Source organism: Colossoma macropomum, unplaced genomic scaffold (assembly GCF_904425465.1).
Source record: "Colossoma macropomum unplaced genomic scaffold, Colossoma_macropomum, whole genome shotgun sequence".
NCBI classification, from domain to species: domain Eukaryota; kingdom Metazoa; phylum Chordata; class Actinopteri; order Characiformes; family Serrasalmidae; genus Colossoma; species Colossoma macropomum.
In genome coordinates, this window is record NW_023494791.1 from 29,017,365 (window position 1) to 29,041,837 (window position 24,473).

The 24,473-nt window shown below is 38.6% G+C and overlaps 1 protein-coding gene across 2 annotated transcripts; it reads left to right on the forward strand.

Annotated features, from left to right (window-relative positions):
* Nucleotides 1-1,926: 1,926 nt before the first annotated feature.
* Nucleotides 1,927-24,473, forward strand: spag5 (sperm associated antigen 5). Of its 2 annotated transcripts, none has more exons than XM_036574801.1 (24): nt 1,927-2,033; nt 2,521-2,984; nt 3,776-3,965; nt 7,352-7,468; nt 7,556-7,648; nt 9,827-9,961; nt 11,016-11,135; nt 12,015-12,107; nt 12,243-12,377; nt 12,492-12,585; nt 13,177-13,324; nt 13,899-13,949; nt 15,233-15,407; nt 16,886-17,019; nt 17,302-17,470; nt 18,041-18,176; nt 18,313-18,414; nt 19,386-19,515; nt 20,325-20,457; nt 21,907-21,987; nt 22,395-22,544; nt 23,642-23,716; nt 23,942-24,022; nt 24,216-24,473. In XM_036574801.1, the coding sequence occupies exons 1-24, from the start codon at nt 1,944-1,946 to the stop codon at nt 24,285-24,287; spliced, it is 3,168 nt and encodes a 1,055-aa protein (XP_036430694.1). In that variant the 5' UTR covers nt 1,927-1,943; the 3' UTR covers nt 24,288-24,473. The 2 variants fall into 2 exon arrangements, with proteins under 2 accessions (XP_036430694.1, XP_036430695.1); XM_036574802.1 differs by having other exon boundaries at nt 18,316-18,414.

The following is a 24,473-nucleotide window of genomic DNA, read 5'->3' on the forward strand; positions in this document are numbered from 1 at the left end:
GTATGATACAGGATGGAAAGATGAATGGGGCTGATGAGGTTTGCTATATAAATCATGCTGCCAGCCTTAAAAATGCAGATTTTTCTGCAGTTTCACCTAAGGAAATGAAGTCATTGACTTACGAACAAGCAGACATCACCTTTAAGTCCTTCACTTGTCCAGGAGGAGAGATTGAAGTTGTAGATGTCTTGATTATGCAAGATGACTCAATTATGCCTGAAGACAAACCACTGGAAGATCCTTCTCAGAGTTTTAGAGATGAAAGTGAAATTTCCGAAGAACACACTGAGCTTTTAGAGTCCCCCAGCTGTCATATTGATCATCCCTACTATCATGAGATGGATTTATCTGCTTCTAGAGGTGATGACTCTGTCTGCACACAGCCTGATGAGAACCTGGATGCTATTTTTAGTGATGCTAACCCTGAAAATTGTTCCAGTGCAGATACCTCAGTGGCTCAGAGTCAGTTAGTGGAGGAACCTGGAGATCGGACATTTAAATCATTAACCTTCCCTGGAGCAGAGGTTGAGATAGAGAATACACATAACATGTCTGTAATATCTGTGCTTATGAAGAACTTGACTTTAGATGGTCACCTCCAGCCGTTGTCGTGTAGCTGTAGTGAACACGATGGAGAAAATACTGTAGCATTGACCCCTAACAGCAAACATGCTGACCACCTTTATTGTTGTGTTGAAGATGCTGATATACATGGAGATGGATCCACCAACCCATTAGTCCCAGAGCCAGTCGTCTGTGAGAGTGAAGCTCACTTAAGATCACAGCTTTCTTCTACTGGTCTTTTGGAAAGCTCTGAAACTGCGGCTCATGTGATGGCCAGTCTTGGAACTGATGGATCCCCAACTTTAAAGCCTAGATTGGCTTTGCCTGTTTCAGAAAATTCTTTAGTTCCACAAGAGCCGATTGCTAGCATAGAGAAGTCAGACAGGAACCATAACTTATCTCCGCTACACCATAGTGAAAATAATTTAAGTTCAAAAGTAAGTACAGAGGTCACACACTATCGAGATGACATCGACCAGCAATCAGCCTCTAATAATGAGGAAAACAAAGCCAAGGAGGACCTGACAGCCTTGAGTGGTCTTCTTGTGCATGATCTTGTTGAAGTTCTGTCTAAAATCAGTCACTTTTCATCAGAAGATAAAGATGTTTTTTCAGATGTAGGTGAACATGCTAAGTCATCTTGTTCCCAAGCTAATATTGACAAGTCTGCTGAGAACTTTGAGGCTAAATCTGCAAAAATCCAAACTTCATTACTAAATTGCAATGAAACCAAGGTAGAAAGCTCTAAAATGTTAATACATCAAGACGACATTGTCCAACAATCAGCTTCTGACAATTTGGAAAACAAAACCAAGGATGATTTAACAGACATTACTGGTTCTTTTACACATCCCTCTGTTGAAGTGCAGTCTGATCTTTCAGTCAGTCAGTCTTCATCAGAAAAGCAAGCACTTTTGACTTCTAAGTTGTCGTACCCCCAAGCTAATGTTAGCATGCTGGTCCAAAACACTGCATCATCATGCTACAAACTTAATGTTGACATTGAGGATGAATGTAGAAATGTTGATGACCAGAGCCAGCACACATCTCCGCTAAACAGCAATGAAGAACATAAGATAGGAAGTTCAAAAGGCTTACAATGTCAAGATAACATCAACCAGCGAACCCTCTCAGATAATGAAGAAAAGAATGTGCTGGCCCAAAACATTGAGTCTTGTTCCCAGGTTGCTGTTAGCATGTCTGCTGGGAATTTTGGGGCTGAATGTGGAAATGTTGGTGCCCAGAGCATGCCGGCCCAACACGCTGATGCCGAATTGGAAGCCAGTGTGGTGCAAGACAGTGCTCTGGGATTGAGTGGAGTCCACTCTGGTTCTGAAGTCCTGCGTGCTGAAAGCGTTCATGAGTGTCACACTGACGCCATGCCTCTACGCACTCAACTGTGGAGCGCTTTGACCTTGCGTGACCCCTCAACTCCCAGAAACACGGCTCTCAGTAGGAGCGTCCTGCAGGTGAGCTCACATTTATATTATAATGTTCACTGCTATCCAGGCAGTAATACAATTATATGCTAATATAAGCACCACTTGTCCACTTTAGCGGAAACAGCTCTCTTGTAGCTCCACCTTGCTGGTCTACCGTCAGAGACTATAGTCCATCTGTAGAGGCGTAGTTTGTGTTGGCCATCCTGTAGCCCTTCATCAGCACTCTTAACCTAGCAGTGACTCTGACATGTAAAATCCACCATACCACCATACTACTGACATGTCTGTGGATGTTCCACTATCCAAATAATATCTGTAAACTGAGCTGTTATGAATAGTGTAGAGGGGAGCTGATAAATCGTGCAAGAACAGGGCTACAGTCTGTAATTGTACACCTGTAGTGGACCTCTAAAGTAGATGTTTATAATCAAAATTGTATGACCAGTGAGTGGAAGCACAAGGTGAGGGTTCCTAATGAATTTGATTTGTGTCCTGGTATATCTTATATCTGAAGGGTCACGTTGAGGGAAATCTGGAGAGCCGTCTGTGGCCTGAGCTCCCTGAAAGCCCTATGCCTCCACCACAGCTGAACTCAACAACTTTACCCCAAACTCTTACACCTTTGCAAGCCTGTAAACCCAGAAAAACTGAGATCAAAGCAGCTGTGAAGCCAAAAGTGAAAGCCCCAGTGTTGGATTTTTCCACTATGAGTAAAGGCCCTCTGCAGCAGCAGCTCAGACAGATGGCAGAGCTGCTCATTTTGGCTTCAGGGAAAATCACAGCTCCTTCCACACCAGCACCGGTTCAGCGTCACACTGCTGAGATGGGCACCACTCCAGTGCAGCACCACAGTGCTGCCGTGTGGACCACACCAGTAATGAGGGTTGAACGAAGCGTAAACACTTCAGCCCTGGTGGAAGTGGTGAAAGAGACTGAGGTGTCGGATGCATGCACTTCCACCGACTCCCTTCTGTGGAGGTAAGTTAGCTCTATTGTAGTGTTATAATAAGAACAGCAGAATCAAAGATATTTTGAGTAGATTGTTTTTCAGTTTAGGTGCTATGACATAAAAAAATCTGTATTTATACTTAATTTATATTTCAGTGTTTTCTACGATTTAGGAGTGGAGAAACATTTGTATTTGCTAGTGTTGTCCTAATAACGTCAGCTTAGTGCGAACAGCAAACATTAGCTGGCTTGGGAACGTATTAATACTAAAATATGACTGTTTGTGCACTGTAACACACAGACCACTTCGGCTGTAGTTGTGTGTAGCAGACGTAATTTAACGCTGCTGAAGCTTGCTAGGATGTTGGGAAAGAAGTGAGTTCGCTCTAGGCCAGTACAGTTACATGATATTTATCTTGTCACTCACACTTGATCACAGGTGACTAGATCACTGATTGCTCTACTCAAATTGGGAAGGTATAACCCCATGTTTCAGACATGTCATTTTTGAGTTGTCTGCCTCTGTGAAATGCTGGCTACGCACATAAGTACTGCCTCTTAAAACTGTAAAACACTGGCCATTGTTTCCCTCACGTAGGTTATATTGTGATGATTATTGTTATCGTTTTATCATCCAGCTGTAGAGACGATACTGTTTTTTTGATATTTTCTTATTTATCTGAATGAAAAAAAACAGTTGGGGGTGAGGTCATGGTACACGATTTCACATCATACCACCAATATAACCTGGTCCCATTGCCCATCAATGTGTACTGGTGTATTATGTTCTCCATGTCTGCTGTCCCGTTCCCCTGTTGCAGTGTCAGCCCAAGCAGTCTGCAGTCTTTGTCCAGGCCAGAGTTGGAGCAGAAGTTATTGTCCACCCTAATCATGGTGGAGGTTCTGTCCCAGCAACTTTCCTCTGCAAAATCTCATACAGGTGGGACCAGCCCTGCTCCGTCTGAGCTCAGAGACAGGCTTGTCCAGACTGAACACACACAGCTCAGCCAGGTACAATACAACACACTGCACTCAGTCAGTCAGAACAAAAAGAAAAAAAGAAAGTTTTTGGTCTTTCCTCACATTACAAGACTTATTGCTATTGATTTATTTTGCTGATCACTATTGTTTTTCCCCTACTATTTCACGTTCAGTCTATGTAAATGACCCAAATGTGCAGCAGCCATTGTAGAAGCTCTATTGGAGAACAGTGGTGTGTGTTGTTTTGTGAGACAAATGACATTTAATGAATCGTCTCAGATAAAAATATTTACATATTGCAACATGTCCTCTGAGCTCAGTGCTGGGTCCCGGAAGACAAGCTGCAGTAGCCGAGTGGAGTGCCTGCCAAGCCGCTTCTAGAGTGGTCCTCCTCACATTCAAATGGGCCTTTAGCTCTAAAATCTACTTAATCTTCTCCGCCACTCTGTAAAAACCGGCAAAACTAGACAAATAAAATAGCTTACATAACTTAAACAATAATAAAAGCAAATATAGCCGCAAGCTCCAATAAGGAACCAAGCACCATTTTGGGAATTAGTTCACACCTTGCAATTACTGTGACTACTGAGAAGTACAATTCCAAATGAAATCATCATAATACACTCTTAATTTGTCATTTTGTATATTTATGTCAAATTTGGTTTAGAGCTGGGCGATATGGCCAAAAATGTTATCACGATAAACAAAATTCATATCGTTCGATATCGATACATACCGCGATAAATGTCAAATCATTATTTCTTTCAAGTTTGAAGGCTGCTTTTTGCTCCTGGGTGGTTAATTACTGTTTTAAGCTATCCTTTATGGTCGGAACACGACAAACACTCGCCAAACAGTGGAACATTTCACAAATCTGTCATGGGAGAGTGGGAGAAAGTGTCTGCTGAGCTGTTTTTACCAGCTGGAAAAGCATGGCATAAAAAGTCATAATTTAAGCTGGTGTCGAGCGCTTGCCTAGCCTGTTACAAATGACATCACAGTATTCAGACACCAGCTAGCGACGACTGGATTTCTCTATTCTATCGTAGTAGTTTAAGTGGTGAACCGCAAAATATCTAACACCAGACAAACAGAGTCCTCTTTTTAGGTACGTTTAAACTGAAAGCGGCGCTTTTGTGTCTTGTTTGATCTACAGTATCATCAATTCTCCGTGTTGTGGAGTGATGGACCGCTGCTTCAAGTTAGCCAGCTGATTAAAAAACAGCTAGCCTGAAGAGATAACGCTCTCCCGCTCTCCAATGTCTCACAGCTTCCTTAGTTTACTTTCGTTTAAATCAGGGCTGTAATTCACATGAACTCACTTCTTTCTTTCACTTTCGTTGCTTGGGAATGCACTAATACTTAAATATGACTGTCCGAGCGCTTTAGTTGTGAGGATTGTGATTATGATTTGACGCTGCTAAAGCTGGTTAGGATGTTAGGAAAGAGGTGAGTTCGCTGTAGTACAGTTACGCCACTGACCTCGTCACTCACACTCGGTCACAGAGAACAGATCTCCGGTCGCTCCACTCAAACAGGGGATGTATAACTCCGCGTTTCAGCCGTTGCTAAAGACTCATCTTACTCGTGGCCCCCTCCCTCTCTAATCATGTAGAAAAACTCGGAAGTGCACCCTCTCCTGGCAACAGCAGAGTAGTGTCGCTTTCCTTGCAGTAGAAAACGCCTCCAAGGCTTTTGCTAGAACGTGGAAGTGTGAGAATGGTATGTTATATCAAACATTTATCGAACATATCGTATCGCTCTATCGAGGAAAAGTTATATCGCGATAATTATCGTTATTGTTTTATCGCCCAGCCCTAATTTGGTTATATTCAGACAATTATTGGTGTATTTTTAGCAGAATAAGCCAATTCACACCAATTTATTCAAATCTTCAGCCACACTGTGCTTAAGTCATGATATTTTCAATATGATTGTTTTAAATTTGATTTAAACTCAAGAATTAGTAAGAAATGTCTATTCTCCATCTTATTTCAACTGTGATATTACTGAAAGTTTTTTAAGACTTGTATTTGCAAAATTGTTAGGCTTAGTGGAAAACATAACATTCAGAAATGCTCCTCGCTTAAAGACATACAGTAAAGCTTTCCATGTATATGTCAACAATGACGTGCAGTTACTGATTTGGCTCCCTCTGGTGACCAGAGAAAAACTGTTGCTCTGAACAAAATTTGCTGAAATCAAATAATAGGATTTCCTTTACAGTACAACCTACACATATTTGCAAAGTGACAATTCTCATTAAGATGCATAATTTGAAACAATTGTCATGTTTTTATTGTTTTTATTCTTAGACAGGAATAATTACATTTTAGATTTTTGGCAGTAAATTGAACATTGTAAGAGCTAACATAGGCAGAATCAAGCCAAATGTCATACCTTTCCTCAACTGATTATTATAATATACAAATCGATTTTGGTCACAATCAGAGCATAAGTGACAGATTTGTGGTCCCTTGTTTCCGAATAGGCTGGACCGAACTGATTATTCCATAACTTGCAATAATATTGTGCTTAAAAGGCAAGATTTTTTAAATAATTATTGATCTTGAGACGGTTGTTTAGAGACCAAGTTTGAGACGTTGCAAAAACATTTCAGCAAGCAGTATGAAAACATCAGTTTTCAAACTCGGATGATTTACAGAAAAAAAATATCGTTTTTTAAAAGACTTGTATGCGCAAAATTGCCTGGCTCGGTGGAATACATAAAATTCAGAAAGTTCCTTTGCCGCAAGATAGATGTTGCAAAGACTGCGACCATAAGTATGTTTGAAGTCATAATTTGCATTTAATGCTGATGCTCCCTCTGCTGGGCAGAAAAGATATTACCCTTACTAATTGTGTGGCCAACCTGGGTTTAAGTCAAATTTCCACATTTCCTGTGCAATTTTGGAACATACATATAATTGCAGTGTGTTAGATGTTAATGAGATGTGTAATTTGAAACCACTATCTTTTCTTTATTTCATCCATAGAAGAATATAATGACTGAAGGCCCCATGGTTCAGGAGATATGGGCAAAAACATAAGATGTTGCTCTATAGCGCCACCATCAGACCAACTTGGGTCATTTCAGTTGCCTGAGTAGTGGGGGGGATTCTACACCTACCCTCTAAGTTTGGTCTTTGGATGACTTACGGTGTCTTCTCCACAAACCATTTTAGGGCAGAAAAAGAATAAGAAGAAGAAGAAAAATCCTAGGAAAGGAAATAGGGTTCTTGGTGCTTGGACCCCTAATAAAATGAAACTGTGATAGAAAATATTTAAACAGTCCTGACAATCATGCCACATAAGGAAAAAAAAATGCTTTTATACCACTTCAACCCTAACAAAGTGAGCATATCCTTAAACAGAAAAAACAAACAAGTAGCTGATGTGATTTTATCGTTTGTCAGATGGGACCATATAAGGAGCTGTATGTAAGTGCACTAGAGCGGATCCACATTCTGGAGGAAGACCAGGACACACTCCAAAGTTTATATCATGCCATGCAGCAGATGAGGAACACTATGGTAGGGCACAGCCCACTTTTGCTTTTATTGTTACTTCAGTGTTTGATGGACATGCTGAGAGCTGTATGTGGACCTGTTCTTTTACAGACTACTGTTAAGACAGACATGGAGGAGGCTCCGGGTCGTATGAAGGAGATTGAAAGCATCGTTAATGAAGATCAGGAAATTTTGTACAAGCAGGTGAGTCACTTAATTGCAGCCAACACATCTTTAGCCTGAGGATAAGGTAAGGGTCTTAAGCAGTTGTAGAATAAGTGTCTATTTCTCAGTCTTTCAAAGTGATTGTGCTTTTGCTGGTTCTGATCATGCATCCCTACTTCTGTCTGTGAAGGATTTTCGATTTAGTGACCATGTCCTTCATCTCTGTAACTGTGCAGGCTGCATATAAAGAAAGGCTCGGAAAAAAACAGCAGCCTCTGTTTATTTATTAAGCAACACAAGTTGTCAGAAGAATATTTTGTTAGATTAAAAAGATGAATGTCAGTAGCAAAGTAATCTCTGGCAGTCTTTGTCACCTTAAATAAGGCTAGCGTGTAGCCATTATATATATTTAAGTATATATAAGTGCAAGGAAATGCAAATTATTTAGTTTGCAAAATACTGCCTTTTTGGACATTTCTGTGTAACTTGGGGGGAAGAAGCTAACATCCCTCTGCTTTAGCTTATTTTAGGTTATTCTGCGATCTGATATGGTTGAGGATGGAGCTGGGCGATATGGCCAAAAATGTTATCACGATAAACAAAATTCATATAGTTCGATATCGATACATACCGCGATAAATGTCAAATCATTATTTCTTTCAAGTTTGAAGGCTGCTTTTTGCTCCTGGGTGGTTAATTACTGTTTTAAGCTATCCTTTATGGTCGGAACACGACAAACACTCGCCAAACAGTGGAACATTTCACAAATCTGTCATGGGAGAGTGGGAGAAAGTGTCTGCTGAGCTGTTTTTACCAGCTGGAAAAGCATGGCTATTTTGTAATAGTCATAATTTACGAAAGAAAACAGATTGTTTTTAGCTGGTGTCGAGCGCTCGGCTAGCCCATTACAAATGACTTCACAGTATTCAGACACCAGCTAGCGACGACTGCATTTCTCTATTCTATCGAAGTAGTTTAAGTGGTGGACCGCAAAATATCTAACACCAGACAAACAGAGTCCTCTTTTTAGGTACGTTTAAACTGAAAGCGGCGCTTTTGTGTCTTGTTTGATCTACAGTATCATCAATTCTCCGTGTTGTGGAGTGACGGAGCGCTGCTTCAAGTTAACCAGCTGCTAAAAACAGCTAGCCTGGAAAGCTAGCGCTCTTCCGCTCTCCAATGCCTCACAGCTTCCTCAGTTTCCTTTCGTTTAAATCAGGGCTGTAATTTACATGAACCCACTTCTTTCTTTCACTTTCGTTGCTTGGGAATGCACTAATACTAAATATGACTGAGCGCTGTAACAGTGCTGTAGTTGTGAGGATTGTGATTGTGATTTAACGCTGCTAAAGCTGGTTAGGATGTTAGGAAAGAGGTGAGTTCACTGTAGGACAGTATAGTTACACCACTGACCTCGTCACTCACACTCGGTCACAGGAGAACAGATCGCCGGTCGCTCCACTCAAACAGGGAATGTATAACTCCGCGTTTCAGCCGTTGCTAAAGACTCATCTTACTCGTGGCCCCCTCCCTCTCTAATCATGTGGAAAAACTCGGAAGTGCACCCTCTCCTGGCGACAGCAGAGTAGTGTCGCTTTCCTTGCAGTAGAAAACACCACCAAGGCTTTCGCTAGAATGTGGAAGTGTGAGAATGGTGTATTATATCGAACATTTATCGAACATATCGTATCGCTCTATCGAGGAAAAGTTTATTTCAGCGAGCGCAGTGCCAGCACATAGCAAAATTAAAATATTACTGGAGTTGAACTTTTGACAGAGCATTCTCTGATGCACTTACACGTCAGTCAGTAGGCACCAGTGTGGGGCGGGGCTTCAGTCAGTCACAACGATTTTAAACAAAATGGAGGAAGCACAAATGACTGCTGTCAGCTCACATCCAGAGTAGGTAAGCGATATAGCAAAGATAACACATCACAATACATAATGTATGATCTTTAAGTGGTAGGAAGTGGCAGAGGGGAGGGGTTGATTGGTTGTTCTGTGAGGTGTGTTATTTTATTTATTTATTTTCTTTTTTGTTGTAGTTTCTTGTTTGTTTTTGTATATCTGAAAATCATACTGGGGCATCTATGTATTTGTGGAAAGCATTTGTACATTTGTTTCCAATAAAATACACTTAGGTGTGTGTGTGTGTGTGTGTGTGTGTGTGTGTTTTATTTTATTTTATTTTTTCTCCTCTCCTCTCTTTCTGTGTAGATGAGTGAGGTGAAGGCTCTGTATGGCAGGTGTATGGGCACTCTGAGGAAGATGGAAGAGAAGTGTAGAGCCTGCCTGCAGGAAAGAGATGGTATGAGACGCAGCATGGAGGAGACTTTACAGGAGAAAGAAACGGTAATAAATGACTGGAGATCAGCATGAAAAGCTCTACATGGGCCTGCATGATATGGACTCAGTGCTATATATTGTTACTATTATTATGTTACTATTTATTGTGGTTTTATATGTCATCACAATATTTCAAGACATTTTCATGATACACAGTATCATAATATTTTGTTTTTCTGAGGTTTGAGATGTTGGGACAGAAAAAAAAACTGTATTGCTACATAAAAAATTTGGAAAAACTAGGAATAAAACACTTTTTAAATTCAACTTTTCAAATACAGCGCTACACTAAAGCCAATAAACCAGGCCAGATTATATAATTTTATATAAAATTGTGATGAAACAGTTGATTAGTGTTCTTTAAATACTGACAGTGCACATTACATGCTCAAAAAGACATACTGTGTGATAATTTATTGGGGTAACTATATTGTCATATATGGCCTTATTGTTAAGAGATTGGGAGTTTGATCCCTGGTGATGCCGCAGCCATTTGTGACCGAGAGGATAATTAGCCTTACTCTTTCTAGGTGGGTAGGATTGCCCTACCCCTCTCTCATCATGCTGTCTCAGTGGGTAGCATTGCCCTGTTAGTGATCTCAAAGCATGTTGAACTGTCCAATAGTGCTGTGTTAGCAGCAGTTTGAAATGATTCATTGGAGCTTCATATGTCTCAGAGCAAGCACATGCTAGTCTTCACCCTCCAACCTTGGTAGTATGTAGTAGTATTGTGTGATAGGGGGAGACCTAGCTCTCTCTGTGTGTGTGTGTGTGTGTATATATATATATATATATATATATATATATATATATATATATATATATATATATATATATATATATATACACACACACACACACACACACACACACACACAACCAGATATATGTATGTTGAAGTTCATGTGTATAGTGTGTGTGTGTTCATTATTTTGACTGGTTGAGAGAAAAAACTAGACTGGTCTGTGCGACAATCAAATAGATTTAATTAATTCCTTTCAGTATGTTGAAAGGATATTGAGCATATTGTATAATAATAACACAGTCTATGTGTATTTAGGTCTTGCGGGTGTTGGAGCAGTTGCGTGCCCATCACTCTGCACAAGTTTCTGATCTTCAGTGCAGTCTTGGATCCCAACAAGAACTCACTACTGCTCTCACACACACCTACCCTCAGCTGGTGAGTTGCACACACACTCTAATACACATAGCAAGGCAAGTTTATTTATATAGCACACAAAGACAATTCAGTGTGCTTTGCCTAGGCAAAAGCAAAACAACCTAAGAAAATCAAAGGAAGAGTGTATAAAATAAAATGGAAAATATAAAATAATAATAAAATAAATGTATTAAATAAAATGGGCATTATTACCTTTGAGATAACAGTGCTAGCATTTAGCGTTTAGAGAGTTGATTGAAATTAGAATACAAAAACTGTTTAGATTAATCTTCTGAGACAATAAAAAAACACAGAGGAAACTGAGAAAGAAAAATAGGGCTAAAACCATACAAACTGCAATTGCTTAAGGAGATAAAAAGAAATAATAAATAGGAAGTGCAAAGTCTAGACAGAAAGTGTCTGAAGCATGGGAACTGACCCAGAGATTATACACTAAGGATGCACCAATCATAGATTTTTTTTTTTTAATGGCAGATTTAGATTTCCATTTTTTATTAACTTTCAATTTCTTTAACTATTAAATTTAATTAAACTTTTTTTAAGCAACAGGCAACAAAGAGAACTTTTGTTTACTTATTACCAGAAGCTCGCACTTTCCGGGCTAAATGTAGATGTGCTTGCACTTCATATAGTGTTCAGAGGAGCAGACATTTTTAACAGAAAACAAGCCCTACTGATTTTTCTAAGCACCTTTCTAGTAGGGATCCATTTCTGTCCAAGCGTGCAGCGCAGAATAGCAGAGAATGCACAAATGCAGGAGTGCTTGCATCAGCAAATAGCTTTGAAATGAGGTAAACTGCCATAAGTAATACTGAATCCAGTATGGATACATCCCCCAACCCTGGTACTACATTTTAGTTTTTTAATTTCTGTGTTAAGGTTGAACTGAACCAGTCGTATGTGGAGTCCCTCTCTGCTGCCAGTGCCCTGCTAAGAGAGAAACTGGATGATCATGAACGCTTATCAGACGAGGTACGACCTGCGTATCTCTTTTAAAGCAGTGGTTTGGACTGTATTAATGCTTGCTGTTTTCCCCCCCTCCCTGATTTGGCTAAATCTGTTGAATTACAACTTCACATCTCCCTCATTTTTGTCCTCTGTAATTAGCTTCATAAAGCTCGCTGGCTCCTTCAGAAGACAAACCCAGTTCTACAGAAGCTCCAGCAGAGGGCGTCAGCTGCTGTAGAGCAGAGCCAGCTGTTCCAGGATGAGAGAGGCATAGCTGTAGAGGAAAAAGCTCAGGTCAGCCTGCACTACACTTGAAACTAACCACAGTTGTAAAGTGTTTTTTTTTTTTAAGCCCTCGGTCCTGTTTTTAAAATGATGCTTTTTTTTTCTCTCTCTCCTGTCTCTAAGATGGAGGTTGAACTGGAGCAAGCCCTTGCTGGCCTGCAAAACGCTGAGCAGCAGATTGCGGACCTGAACACTCAGATAACAATCATGAATTCAGGTGTGAAGGTTAAAACACGGTTTGACTTAAAGTACATTGTGTCAACAAGTTCAACATTTCTGTTTGTTGAAAAATAATTAAACAAGGTAAAAATGCAAAACAAATGTAACACAAACTGTAGACATGTGACGTTCCCTCAGGACCTCTGTACAATTTCCAGTCTAAGTTAGTCCCTTTTTGTATGTCTTGTATGTCCCTTTTCCCCCACACTGGGGCGGAATCTCAAATAGCTCCTTTCGTGCTGTGCTAGATAGGAATTAAAAATTGGCTTCTGCACCCATGCAGTGCGTAATGTATCTAACAGATCGCCAGTTGGGACAAAAATTATCGTGTGTTTTACAGTTTTGAAAGTTGGTCAGCCAATTAGATTTGACGACCGAAACATTTCCTGTTGCTACATATATATATGTATGTGTATACATATGTATGTGTGTGTGTGTGTGTGTGTGTGTGTGTGTGTGTATATATATATATATATATATATATAATTACAATTTTAAATAATTATAATTGGTTAGAACATTGGCTGGTTTATACACTTGATCACCTTCAGATCAAGGTATCATGATACATTTGTCTGTGTACTGATAGAAATGACCGTTCTCCGTGAGCAGTTGAGTGAGGTCGAGGAAGAGCGTGCTCAGCTGCAGAGGAAAAGTACAGAGCTTTCAGCGACAGTCTCTTCTACACTAGCCTCCTACGCCTTCCTGGAGCAGGCTTTAGCCTCAGAGACCAACAAGTATGTCTTACACATAGACCCCTGCATGAATTATTATTATTATCGTTATTATTATTTATTTATTTAAATATAAAAAATATTTAAAAAATAAGTATTCCTCAATACACATTAAGTATAGGATAAAGACCTTTTATCCTGTAATGAATCATGGATTTTAGTGTCTTTTTGATGAGTTTTTTTTAATGCTAAAGGTTCCATTTGAGCACACTTTTAGACAATAATCCTACAATGAATCACTGTCCTGTGATGCTTTTGGATGCTCAGTTGTACATTTCGATAAAACCAGTGGTGCCAAGGTCAGGTACAGTTACTGAACTGATAATTCATTGAAAAATAAAATTTACACAGTTTTTCTCATTTACCTCAAATGTATTCGGTCAGCTTACTTTTATCCATTTTTGTCAGAAACCACAAGCAAGTCTTTTTTTACATTACTTAACACCTCAACTCTGTTTTTCTTGCCTCATTAACTACTCTTGGATTATTTGGATTATACTACACAGGAAACTGATTATTATTATATATTATTTGATTTGCTTTAAGGTCCTCTGCTGATCTGTGTTTGTATTTTTAGATTGCAACGTTCCCTGCACGAAACCCAGGAATCCATAGACCGAGCTGACAGGTATGTGTTGATACCCCTGTTACTGTTTAAACCATATACACCTAAAACATAAGCCTTGGCTGTTGTTTTGGTGGATTACACTACCTTTAGACACAAATGCATTTTTTTATATTGCCTGTCTGATCTTCATGAGTTAGGGCTGCATGTTACTGGAAACAAAATTGACATTGCAAACTTTTTTGAGATTTGAAAATTTCTTTAACCATATGACTTGAATAGCTCTGTATGGAAATAACTAATCATTCTAGAACGCACCAAACACAGAAGCAGGTTAGCATTATACCTGCTTTTTTGAAGTGAATTTGGATGTGACAGTTAGGTAATTTAACACACTGGTTGACTCACCATTGTATTTATATAATACTTTTCTGTCAATCCAAGCTAAAGTCAACATGTCATGATCTTAATGCATGTTGCTTAGCCTAAAATAAGAGGGTCATCTGAATGAAGAGGAAGGGTGGTGTCTAGAAGGGATCCTGGGGCTATATTACAGAAACGTCCTAACTCTGAAATCTGTTCAGTCACCATGATGGAACAACAGTTTCTGACTTCATAATCTTATCCATTAACTCACAGAATCATTATAACTAGACCACATTCTCTAAATAAAACTTTGAGTTTTTTTTTTATTTTTTATTTTTTCTAACTCGCAGACGCTGTAGACACAGTCTTCACTATTGTCTTTTTACATCTGTGTTAATGTTGTTGATAAACTTGTTAGTTAAAATATTAAATTGATGGTGGTGAGTAATGAGGAGACGGAGCTGAACTTGTGACTGTTTATTAGGGGGAATAGTGTTAGCATGGTTGGCTAAAGCATTTGAGAAATGGAAACTGAAATTGGAGAGCAGAGATGCATGGGGCACTGTCACAACATTCATAAAAATTATTTTGATTACATATTTCAGCTGTGCATATATGGTTGGAGATTGACCAAGTGGAATTCCATCAGGTTGTTGTGTGTTTATTTGTTTATTTTTTTTATTACTTTATACATAAATGAGTCTGTGAATTATATTGTCATTCAGAGTGGTTTGCGGGAGAATGGGTCAGTGTTAAGGGCACGTTAGTACAGATACTGGTTTAGGGTATTAACCCGAAACTGTGCTCATTTACTAATACTCATAAAAAAATCACCTGATACCATGTGACTATTGTTGAATACCATTAAAGTCTAGTGTAAAAGGGCATGTGTGAATTGAGGGTAAGTGTGATTGTAAGAAATGTGATAGAAGTGTGTGGATTTTTTTTTAATCTCTGTTTTGTGGCTGTTTTCTCTGAAGTCTGCAAGCTGCTCTAGAAGTGTCTCAGCGGAGGGTGGAGGAGCTGGAGGAGGTTTTAGCACAGAGGGACACCTTGCTGACTGAACTCCATGAAGAGGCTGAAAATCAGCGCTTGCAGCTCCGCCGACTGACTCAGATACAGGCTGAACTCTCCAGTGCTCGAGAGATGGGCGAGGTAAGATCCAGACAGCAACAGCATACATACACCAAAGCAAGTACATCACCTGTAGACACAGTGGTTTTAATACATTAAGAAAATATTTGTCTTAAGAATCTAAAGTAGTAGAACTTCTTGTGCTGCATTCATTCTTTTATAACACAAAATAAGAGTTCCAGTTACACACTTACATGAAGGCATAGTTTGGGAGTAGTACAAAATTCTGACAGGTGGTTCATGAACTTTTAAAGACAAGAGTCTTACAGCATAACTTACATCATAAACCACATAAGCAAGTTTGAGATTACTTAACTACACAACACTGTTTGAGACAAGTATGTGATGACTAAGGTATGCACTGCTAATTGGAGGGGTATAAGCTCCATCACCGGTCCACCACCCGTCTGCAATTGCATTGCATGCTTCTATTTAGATACAGATGATAAAAATGTCTATGCTAATGTTATTTAAGAGGAGATCAGAAGTACTTGCTATAGCCTACATCTCTATAGAGCATATTGAGTGCAATCTTTTTATTAGCTAAAACAATTTTACTAGTTGTTAATATCAGTGAATATCATGGCTGTCGGCTATCTCAGGGTGGTTGTTTTCGGGCACCTAAAAGATATAAGCATTAAGAGTGCTGCAGTACTGCTCTTCTCTCTGCAAGGTACTGTATTATTTTTTTTATAGCAAAGTATCATGGCATACTGTTACATTTCACTTATTCAGAAAGACTTTTTGTCTAATTATGCCATTTCCTAATTTTTTCTTGAATTGCAGTGGTGTTTGGCCAGAGCATGTATTAAACTTCTGTTTCCTTCGTCAAAAGGGCATGATTGTGTTACTACACCTAGAGTTACACACTAAATTAAACTGCTAGATAGTGGAGTTACAAGCCTGGAAACACCTGACATTCAGTCATACTGATTTGCTGCTTCAAAAATAGTTGTGTCTTCTCTGTCCAGTTATTCACACTTCTGGTGTTGATTCTTGTTGTAGCACGTTTCTTGTCATTAAACTGGTTGGCAACACAGTTGTTTAAGTTGTTCTTTCATCATGTTCTACATTTTTTCCAATTATTTGTATTAGTAGGCAAAAAAACTACTTCAATACAGATAAAGTCTGGTGTTTTAACATACAGGTAACTGTTAGTTAACTGTGAATCCTTCATGACCATCATTTTTTGTTTTGCGTAGTACACAATAGTGATTGGTGCTTTTGAATTTCTTTTTTTTTCTTCAGTATTTGCTTAATGAAGCAGTTAGATTTCTTCCTAATTATACAGAAAAAAATGGTCTGTACCTGCGCACCTAGTCAGACATTACACCTAGTCAGACATTATTTTATTTATAATTTATATCCTTTGTGTAGTCATTTAGCATATTTAACTAACATCCCATTCTGTGTCCAAGTCGTGCAGCACTAGCAGGTTTTAAATCAGGCTAACTATCTACTGTCATTGAGAACTCTGTACAACTTTGTTGTGTTATTAGTTTCTGCAGGCAGAGAACGAGCTGACCCGGGAACAGCTGGCTGAGAGCGAGGGGTTGCTGCGCTCAAACCTGCAGGGTCTCCGGGAAAGAAACCTGGAGTGTGAGGACCTCAGACTAACCATACAGCAGCTATGGTAATACATACACACACACACTCTCACAGACACTAGGGATCTCTATGTCCAATCTGATAAGATCAGTATCAGAGCCAACTGAAGTTTATTTTAATTAATAATCAGTATTGATTGTTAAGCCTGATCCAATTACAAATTTTTTGTTAAGGCTGTTTTATTCCACTGCTCGATTTACTCCACTGTCATGGAGGTGACATTAATAGAGGTGTGGTTTCAGAAGTTAACGAAGCAGTCTAAACACACTTGTTCTCTTTGTCCACATGCTGATTTGTGTGTGTGTAGTGTTGAGAGGAATTCCCTGCAGGAGGAGCTGGACAGTACGCGTGATAAAGCTCGTGTTATGCTGCTGGAGCAGGGGGAGCAGCTGGCTCAGGCTACACTCGATGTTTCCCTTCTACAGCACAGAATGCGCTGTCTGACCAGCAGCACACACTCTGCTGCCACTGCCAAGGTCTGCACACACTCACCTTTACTCACCAAATCATACAACATTCTGATTTTCCTCTGTGGCTCAGCCATGTAGAGTTGGGTTCTATCCTGAGCCTTGAGTTGAAGTCTAAATTTTAAAAGCCCAACTGGACAGAACTGGTAGCCACATGAGTTATTAGAGTCTCTATTTTAAAGAGCCTGTGTCTTGGAAAACTAAATTTGCTTTTTTGAGTTTGAGTATGTAAACACTGTTTCAAAACAGACTGTTCACCCGCAAATCTATTCAGTCGTTACATGGAAGTTAAGCTTCAAAAACAGCTCATACCTCAGGGGGGAAAATACAATATGATGCAGAAAAATGTAGGATATGGGCCCTTCAAAATAATTATGTATATTTCAGTCTTAGAAATCATGGCGCAATATCCAGTGGTATTTAGGATGTGCTCTAAATCTGCATATAAACCTTGCTTAGCACTGTCCTCCAAGAATATCCAGATATCTTGTGTTCCTTAATGAAATTAGACAATAGTGTTAACTGTAAGTGAAAATGAAGCATTGCTCTAAATTTAATCACATGACTGTGTCTCCTCAGAGCACTGAAACTCCTGGCCAGAATGAACTGCAACAGCAGCTCCAGCCGCCCCGGCAGCCGTGCGGCTCTTTTGTCGGCTCAGTCATGCTGGCCCTGACTGAAGAACCTGAGACTGATGCAGCTCCTCCTGATCCAGGTCTGCAGCTTCTCTCACTCGCTAATAAAAACCTTCCTGATCCACAGTCTATTACTCAGCTAATAACTAATAAACCTGTATGATCTATCACAGTGATGTGACTCTAAATTGTGTTTACATGTACATGCTTTTGTAGCAGCAGTGTGTCTTGCAGAGGAGGAGAGCACAATGGAGGGAATTGGCAGCAAAAGCAGTGCCTTTACCCGTTTACTCCCAACTGCACTTCAGCATGCTGATGGTACTTTTAATTATATTTTTTATTATATACTTCATAATGCAATGGGAGATATATGTAAATGCGGTTGGCTGTTCCCCATGGCCTGGCTAAATTAGGTGTGAGGTGTGTGATTTATCTGCTGCCACCAGAAAATTTCTAAGAGAGAATCCTTCCTCTTCCCCAGTCACAGTACAGCAGAAGTTTACGATCAATAATCAACCAGCCTACAGATGTAGTATTTAATTATTTTTTGTATTTTTTATTATTTTTTTTTTTAGCTTAATCTGATCTAAGATAATGTTACCGAAAATGTGAAGAGAGAGCTACATTTTGAGCATGGCGAAGTTTCTATTCAGGTTTCTTTCTTCAGTACCTTTTAAACAGTAGGTGAGAAAAGGTTAAAGTGTAAATTATCATTGTTGCCGACCAAGATCATCAGCTTTCATTTAGTTTGCCTCTGAAATTGATGTAGAACATGTTGGTTTTTGGTTGGTTAACTACATGGCAAATGGCAACAATCAGGGTCCAAGCCCAGTATGCCATTAAGAAACCAGTAAAACACAATTTCTGGGCATTTTTACATATTATAAATTAAAAGATTTACCCATCTATTGATTTATGATAGATCTCTGTCAAATTTGTGACATGCTGACCTTTTGACTTCGTTATAGTAAGCTATGGATTTTTAACAAATAAATCAAAATACCTAGAAAACTCCTGCATGCATTTTCTGCTTTCTTTTTATTTACATGAATTTGCCTCAACCTGACTGATAAAAATGCATGCAGTTTACATTCTGTTTGTTGCAATGTAATTATAGGATTGTGAAAGCTAATAACTGTGGAAAATAACTGAAGGAGTCATTCGGTGCTGTATATGCTCTTTTGCGTTGTCATATAGTGTATTATGTGTTGCTTTCTGTTTTGTTAAATTGTATTTAATGTGTGTGTGTGTGTGTGTTTGTGTGCGTGCGTGCGTCTCTGTGTGCTCAGAGAACAGTCAGAGTACTACGCTGGTGGAGCTGTTGGCTAGTCTTGGTGACAGCATGTCGGAGCTCCAGTCGGCCATCGAGCAGCTGAAACAGCACAAAGATTCCGAACTAAACAGCCTGCAAAGCAACAGGTGAGTACAGTTACTTTCAGATTTGTCATTTTAAACTGAGACAATAACAGATACATTTTAAAAGATAAACACCAAAAAATTAACAAGCTTTAATTAAAAGCTACATTAAAGAGACATGCTTTCAAATGTGTGTTGTGAGCTTGATTGCCTCGCAAAGGCAAAATTGAGTTCTGCAATTTTGAAGCATTACAGAAAGAGGCGGAGGGTGTATGTAGAAGGCCAGCATCTGTAAATTGTCTGGTAAAATATGAAAAAAGCTTTGCAGGTGCTATGCCATTTAGAGCTTTAAAAACAAGTAAAACTTGTTTTTTAAGCTCTAACTTTAAATTTTGTCCTGAAAGATGCAGGTAACTAATGATGAGGTAATATGTGCTTTCTGTCTTCTTTTTGCGCTACTGCATTTATTGTTAAAGACTTTTTTCATAAGAATCCTAGTATAGAGAGCATTACAAAAATGAGTTTTACTTGTTAAAAATGCATGGACAAGTTTCTTGGGGATAGAAAAATATTGCTGAAGAATATTGATGAAAAACATCAAGCTCACTGTCCTACATGGATTATGGTGTGAACTGTTTAAAATTTAAGAAAATAAATCAATTATAGGTATCCGTACTGTCTACAACATGGTGTTAATTATCAGTTATTGTTATGGCTCCAAACATATATGTACATCTCTATTGCATTAAATTGAACAAGATTAATCATGTTGCGTTTGTTAGTTATTATTTATTATAGTATTATTTTACGCCAGTAGACGAAATGGTATGATTTTTCAACACTGAACTTGCCTTATGCTGTGGCTGTTTTAGTTGTGGCCTGCAAGAGGCGCTGCAGGTAGAGTCTGACAGGCACAGGGTGGAGGAGGCGGAGCTAAGGCAGCAGGTGGACCGACTGAAGGCTCAGGCAGAGAAGGATGCGCAGGTGCTGCAGCAGAAAACGCAGGTTAGTACCAAACTAATGGAGTTTCTCCAGCTTCATACTATACTTTACTGGGCAAAAAAAAGGGGGCGGTTGGGAGAAAAGTCATCTTGCATAATGCATGTGGCTCATGCATATGATAGCTGCAACTAGTGATTTATTTCCCTCATTACATTACTAACATTATTTCCTGTGGTCTGTCAGTCTGACTCTGTGAATCATGAACACTATAGAGTGCTTTATAAATGAAACAGTAGAAGACATATCGCCTCCTACATTTCTTGTAGTGTACTGCAGTCAGTCAGAATGATTGTGTGGATCATATGAACATACTTGGACTTGATCTACCTTTCTAAAAAGTTTTGTTCTAATTCTAACTTAATGGAGCTACCTGTAATGTTTGTTTTTGGCTTTATTGATGGGGAACATCAGGTGTGTTAGGTTAGGGTTGGGCACCCCAGTTACAGAGTAGGGATGTGTATTCTGAGTAATTTTCACATTTGAGTATCTGCAACAGTTAATGAACAGATATCTGATTAAATATAAGTAAAGAAAAAACAAGTACCTCAGCCAAAATTCACATGTGGCCAGAGTCATACTCCCTTAGGTGATTGAAAAAAAATTAGTAGCACACAAATTTACACGTTTTATTGTTCAAACTATATATATATATATATATATATATATATATATTATATATATATATATATATATATATATATATATATATATATATATATAACATCGGCACACAATAATGAATACATATTTCTGTTTGTTTTTGTTTAGTCATTAAATATATTTGTTATGACTGTAGAAATTGCTGCCTCGGCCACCTAAAACACAATACTGGGTGTAGGAACAATCCTAGTGTTTGTGTTTTTACAGGCTTGTCCTTCAGGATGGAGGAGTTTTTTTAGCTGAGCATGTGTGTGGTTTTTGTAATTGGCAATTTAGCGTTATGGTTAAGTGACTCATCACCCAGGAGGGCAACAGGGTTCAATCCCAGCACAGAGAAGCACTCGTTAGGCTTCTAACCATTTGTGCCGGCAATGTAATGATGTCTCTCTGGTGCTTCTTGTATTAGGTAGTTTAATCTGCTTCTGTTATCGCAGCTCTTAACAATATGTTTATCACAGAAACTCATATCGCGGTAACAGTAGAAATGATTTATTGTGCAGTCCTAATATTTCTCTGCCCTGTGCTGAAAGGGAAAGAGTACCCGTATAGCGATTTCAGTTTTCGAATCCCTGTTATAGAGCATGTAGAGCAATGCTTTTTTTTTTTCGATAAATGATGCTGTAATAAAAATTCATGTCAACTATATGTAGACTAATCCTTGCAGCCCTACTGTAAACAAATCTCTTCTATTTCATGTTGAGCAATTTGTGGTTTGTCACATGTATGATGTGTGGAAGACAAGTGATTTTCTCACCCGTGTGTGTGTGTGTGTGTGTGTGTGTGTTTTACAAGGATGAGAAAGCTCTGAGGAAGCTTTGTAGTGAGTTGGAAGAGAACATGGAGGCAGCGCAGAAACAGAGAGCAGAGAACAGTGTAAGTGGAAAAACACCCCTCAAAACACAGCTTTTTCATCCATATCCCAACACACTGTTCACCTATATCCCTAAACACCCTAACACAGTTTTCCCACTCTCCACATCGCAACAGTCTGTATCCAGATACATGCTGTACACCAACACTCCTCATTCAGCCCACAACACGTCTCTACCCTAATGCTCTCTGCATAACCTCCAGATTGACCTCTAAATAGCTCCACATTAAACACCTTTCATCTGCAACCTCAAGAAACTCATTAATTCAGACAGCTGTTGAATGCTTAAGAATGAAGGTTATTTTTGTATTTGTATTTATATTTATGCTGATGTTTGTGTTTTTATTTGCTTTTAATGTTTATTTTTTTATTTATTTATTTATTTTAATTATTGACTCTTTTTTGGCAGGAGCTGCGGCGGGAGGGGGCAGAGTTACGTCGGGCACTGCAGCAGTCTCAGGTGGAGGTGCAGGCTTTGAGGGCAGAGCTAACGCGATTAAGTGACCAATCAACAACCAGCACTAAGGAACTGGATGACAGGATTCGTCTACTCAAAGAGGTGTGTCTGCCTGTGCGTGCGCGTGTGTGCATGTGTACGCTTGTATCGCTATCCTAACATGCAAACTGACCACAGTACATGGTAGTATAGCACAAAATTTGTCCACAAAGGACATGACAGCTTCGCACAATTTTAATGGTCCTCACTTGAACATGTGTTGTTTTCATCAGACTTGGATTTGTCCTCCCCAGGAAAGGAAAGGTTTAGAAATGATTTAACAAACACACTGACTAATGTAAAATCATTATTTAATGTATTTATATTATTTGGATTTATTGTAATATTAGTGGGTTTCTGAGCAAATGAACACTTACGGTCCAGATAAGTAGCTTTTTAATTCTGTTTTTCTCAGGTTTATCAAACTCTTTTGAATTACTGTACTATGCAAAAGTCTGAGACCAGCCTTTTATTTATTCAATTATTAGTCAAAATGGCCATTAAGTACAAGTTATTCATTTGTTATTGTCAGAAAAAGAGCAGAAAATGTGTATTTAACAGAATATTACAAAATTACAAAAGCCTACACCACTAAATACAATATCATCTATATTAGTACTTCATTTGTCCACACTTTAATTTTATGCACTCTACTGCCACTTTAACTCTTCCATCTTCCCATATTACACAGTTAAAGCTTTGTTCTCTTAGCAAAAGGTGTTGAGACACTGTTCCCCTTCAAAGACACAAAAACATTAACAAAAGCAACTATCCAAACACACCTCATCTGCCCTGCAGATTTCTTTTTCATGCACATCAGAAATGGCTAAAGAAAATATTTCTGACAAGATTAGATATAAGATAATCCACTTGCATATAGAAGAGGAAAGTCAAAGGAAAATAAGTAACATAGTAAATAAAACAAGAGTTTCTAAAATTAGTCTGAAAATGAATGAAGTATAGAGAGAAAAAGGGACTAATAACTGTGAAAGACCTAGTTAAGATCTTAAAGCAGTTTGCATTGCAGGTTTTGCATCATAATGTTATTGCATCACGTAAACGGCTTTACTTTTATCTGTAAAATGTTCTTCCATAAACCCCCTTAGCCTTCGGTCCATTTCCTGCTCTGCAGCTTTGCAAATATTTTGCTTTGTCTGCAGATGGAAAAACTAAAGGCTAAACTCATGGAAGTGGAAGAATCTAGAGCTAAACTCCTTGAACGAGCCAAGAGACACGTAAGCACTGCATCTTTGTTCAGGACGTTTATTCAGATTAGCTTTGAGAAACATACAGATCAATGTTGTTATTTTCTTAGCTCGTTTGATGAAATGTAGCCATTACATTATACATTAGTATACATTAGTATAATGTTATGTAGGTGATGTGTAAATAAAAACGTTATTCTGGGTTCAGCTGTCTTGTGTGTTAATATTTTAACTGACATTCTTCTCTTTCTCCAGCAAATGGTACACGCCATGAATCAGAGTAAACTGGAGCGTGAGCTGCATCTGTTGGATGATATGATCGAGACTGTTAGAAGGGTGAGGGTCTATTGCCATCATCAGCTATTAATAATAATAATAATAATAATAATAATAAATTAAAAATAATAACAGGGTTCCGCTGGATAAAAAAGTCAAAAGTCCACTGATGAAAGTTTAGATGACAAGCAAATGTCGTTAAGCAAATTGAAACGTTGTTCTATCCAACTGATTTTTTGTTTGTCTGTTTTAGACTCTGTCTTCTGTTCCGGAGGTAGTAAAAAATTGTCCTGAACTCCAGAAACTGGTTGAATTCCTTGGATGAGAGCATCATTTTGTTGCTGAATGTTTTCAAATTGCTACATTCACTTTTTTATATGTATTTGTTAAAATGTCTTTAAAACTGTTGATATTTTCTTAATTTTAACTGAACAACTTAGTGTGTATAACACATTTTTCTTGGTAAAAACTGTATCTAAAAGGTTCAAATAAAAAGTTTACATAATCGCCA

What these genes read in the sequence shown, in the direction of transcription:
- spag5 (XM_036574801.1), top strand. Translation starts at nt 1,944, where the DNA reads ATGCCTCTACGCACTCAACTGTGGAGCGCTTTGACCTTGCGTGACCCC. An exon ending in TGCACTTCAGCATGCTGATG is followed by an intron (nt 18,415 to 19,385) that starts GTACTTTTAATT and finishes CTGTGTGCTCAG; the next exon opens with AGAACAGTCAGAGTACTACG. An exon ending in TGCTGCAGCAGAAAACGCAG is followed by an intron (nt 20,458 to 21,906) that starts GTTAGTACCAAA and finishes GTGTTTTACAAG; the next exon opens with GATGAGAAAGCTCTGAGGAA.